Raw genomic sequence first — 2,336 nt, 5'->3', positions numbered from 1 at the left:
CGTGAAGAGATATTTCTTATTATTAATAGCACTGCTTTAAAAGCCAATTCAGCTTATAGAATTGAGAAAAAAATGTAATGCTTTCTAAGTACAGTATACCCATTTACTAATTTAGCTACAGTAAAAACACAAATAATCATGATATAGGCCATCCATGATATTTAATAAAAAGGGAATAAAAATCAAAGGCACAAATCTAGTTCTGAATAGAAGCATCTAATAAAGCTAGCTTAAATTAATTGTTCCCATGAACACCTCTTTGATTCAAGAAGTGCATGTAGCTTGTAGTCTGCTGGCAAAATAACAGGGTTTAGCAGTTAGTCACTCTTATCTTCAAGTAAGATGATAAAGTTTGAGTACCCATTGTAAATCTTTCGAGCTGATGAATGAAAGATGATAACCCCTTGATCAATATAACTCATATTTATTCATCTGTGGGAACATGGAAAGGATATCATAGGCAATAATGCCACCAAGGAAGATACAAATTACACAGAAACTCTTTTGGCAGCAACAGAAACACACATTTACATAATCACACAAACCACCCCCCCTTCCCCTAGCTCCAGATAAAATTTAAACACAGGAACCGAACGCACAACTGCCCAGGAGAATTTTTGTTTTTAATGAACGTGTCAGTTACCTTATCTGTCCCTTTTTAAAACTGTTGCAATACCTGGCACTTAAGAGCTCACTTCCCATTCTCAAAACATTTTATACACATTTGATAACTGTAGTTACACCCCAGTTTCTCATTTGGCACATGTTCCTGGTTCTCTCTCTGTGTGAGAGATGGCAAATTCCATTTGTTTTCTCCATTTTCTCCAAGGCAGCTTCTAAGCCCTGTAAATGCTAGACACATAATGTAAATTTATAGTGAACTGACTACAGCTTAGAGCCAAGCAGTCTTTTCATTCTGTGTATTCTGCTGTACAAGCCAGTAAAATCAGAGAAGGCAGAATGCAGTTTAATGTAAACCATTTGGGGTGAAAGGTGTGATTTTGTCTAGTGAGATCTCCCCCTCACAGTCCAGATCACACACTGAGTCGGTAGCAACCTCATGCTCAGGAGAGATCTGGGACATCCTGTCAAAGGGGTCCTCCTGGTCATCCTCACAGTCAACCACATTAGGGATCATGTTCACATAGGCAGTCACTATCTCCTGATGGAAAATGGTGTCCTGGTTGTAAGAGATGAGCTCGTTGCTTATATTGACTGTCTCTACTGGAGTGCTAGAGCAAAACTGGCTGCACCCCAGGAGGTTGGAGAAGACCTTCCTAAAGTCAGCATTGAAAGCATAGATGATGGGATTGAGAGATGAGTTAGCCCAGCCAAACCAGACAAAGATATTGAAGGTGGTCTCACTGACACAGGGAAGGCCAGCCTGTGGGTTGCTAGGTGGGCTCTCGCAGAAGGGGACCATGCAGTTGAGGATGAAGAAGGGCAGCCAGCAGCAGACAAAGACTCCCATGATGACCGAGAGGGTCTTCAAAACCTTGGTCTCTTTCCTGATGGAGCTCTTGAGGCTGGCATGGTGCTGGCAGTCAATGTGGTTGCTCCGGCAGCTCTGCGCATGCTCGGCTGCCCTCTCGAGAGAGGAGATCCGGCGGATCTGCACCTGGGCAATCTGGTAGATCCGCGTGTAGGTCACGATCATGATGGCCACGGGGATATAAAAGCTGATGAGGGAGGAGGAGATGGCGTAGGTCCTGTTGAGGCTGGAGTCGCAGCTCTCCGACGCCTCCCCGAGGGTCTCGTTGCCGCGGGGGGTCCCGGCAGAGGGCCCCAGCCCCGCCGCAGCCGCCCAGGTGGTGCCAGCGTCCCCTGCCCAGGTGGCCGCGGCGCCAGGCCCGCCACCGGCCTCCCTGCCTTTGTGCCAGTTGAGCTGGACGGGGATGAAGGAGATGAGCACGGACAGGGCCCAGGCCCCTCCGATCATCACCAAGGCCACGCGGGGGGTCATCTTCCTCTCGTAGCGGAAGGGGCTGGAGATGGCCCAGTAGCGGTCCACGCTGATGACGCACAGGTTCAGGATGGAGGCGGTGGAGCACATGATGTCGAAGGCCACCCAGACGCTGCAGAACGCCCCGAAGGGCCAGTAGCCGGCCACCTCGGCCGCCGCCTTCCAGGGCATGACGAGCAGGGCCACCAGCAGGTCGGACACGGCCAGGGACACGATGAAGATGCTGGTGACTTTGGCCCGCAGGTGCCGGCAGCGGACGATGGCCGCGCACACCAGCGCGTTGCCCAGCAGCGTCCAGAGGATGAGCAGCGCCAGGAGGCTGCCCGCCGCCGCCCGCGCCCCGCCGCCCCGCGCCGGCACCATGCCCGCGCCC

The 2,336-nt window shown here is 50.8% G+C and overlaps 1 protein-coding gene across 1 annotated transcript; it reads right to left on the bottom strand.

The window, feature by feature from the left end:
- Positions 1 to 408: 408 nt before the first annotated feature.
- Positions 409 to 2,326, bottom strand: DRD5 (dopamine receptor D5). The gene has a single exon (XM_019525817.1). The coding sequence runs from the start codon at positions 2,324 to 2,326 to the stop codon at positions 968 to 970; it is 1,359 nt and encodes a 452-aa protein (XP_019381362.1). The 3' UTR covers positions 409 to 967.
- Positions 2,327 to 2,336: the final 10 nt, after the last annotated feature.

The sequence above is a fragment of the Gavialis gangeticus genome, unplaced genomic scaffold (assembly GCF_001723915.1).
Source record: "Gavialis gangeticus isolate Ggan-Ray unplaced genomic scaffold, GavGan_comp1, whole genome shotgun sequence".
Classification (NCBI taxonomy): Eukaryota; Metazoa; Chordata; order Crocodylia; family Gavialidae; genus Gavialis; species Gavialis gangeticus.
This window is presented reverse-complemented; position numbering and strand designations above follow the sequence as displayed.

Coding starts and splice junctions, on each gene's coding strand:
- DRD5 (XM_019525817.1), bottom strand. CDS start 2,326: ATGGTGCCGGCGCGGGGCGGCGGGGCGCGGGCGGCGGCGGGCAGCCTC.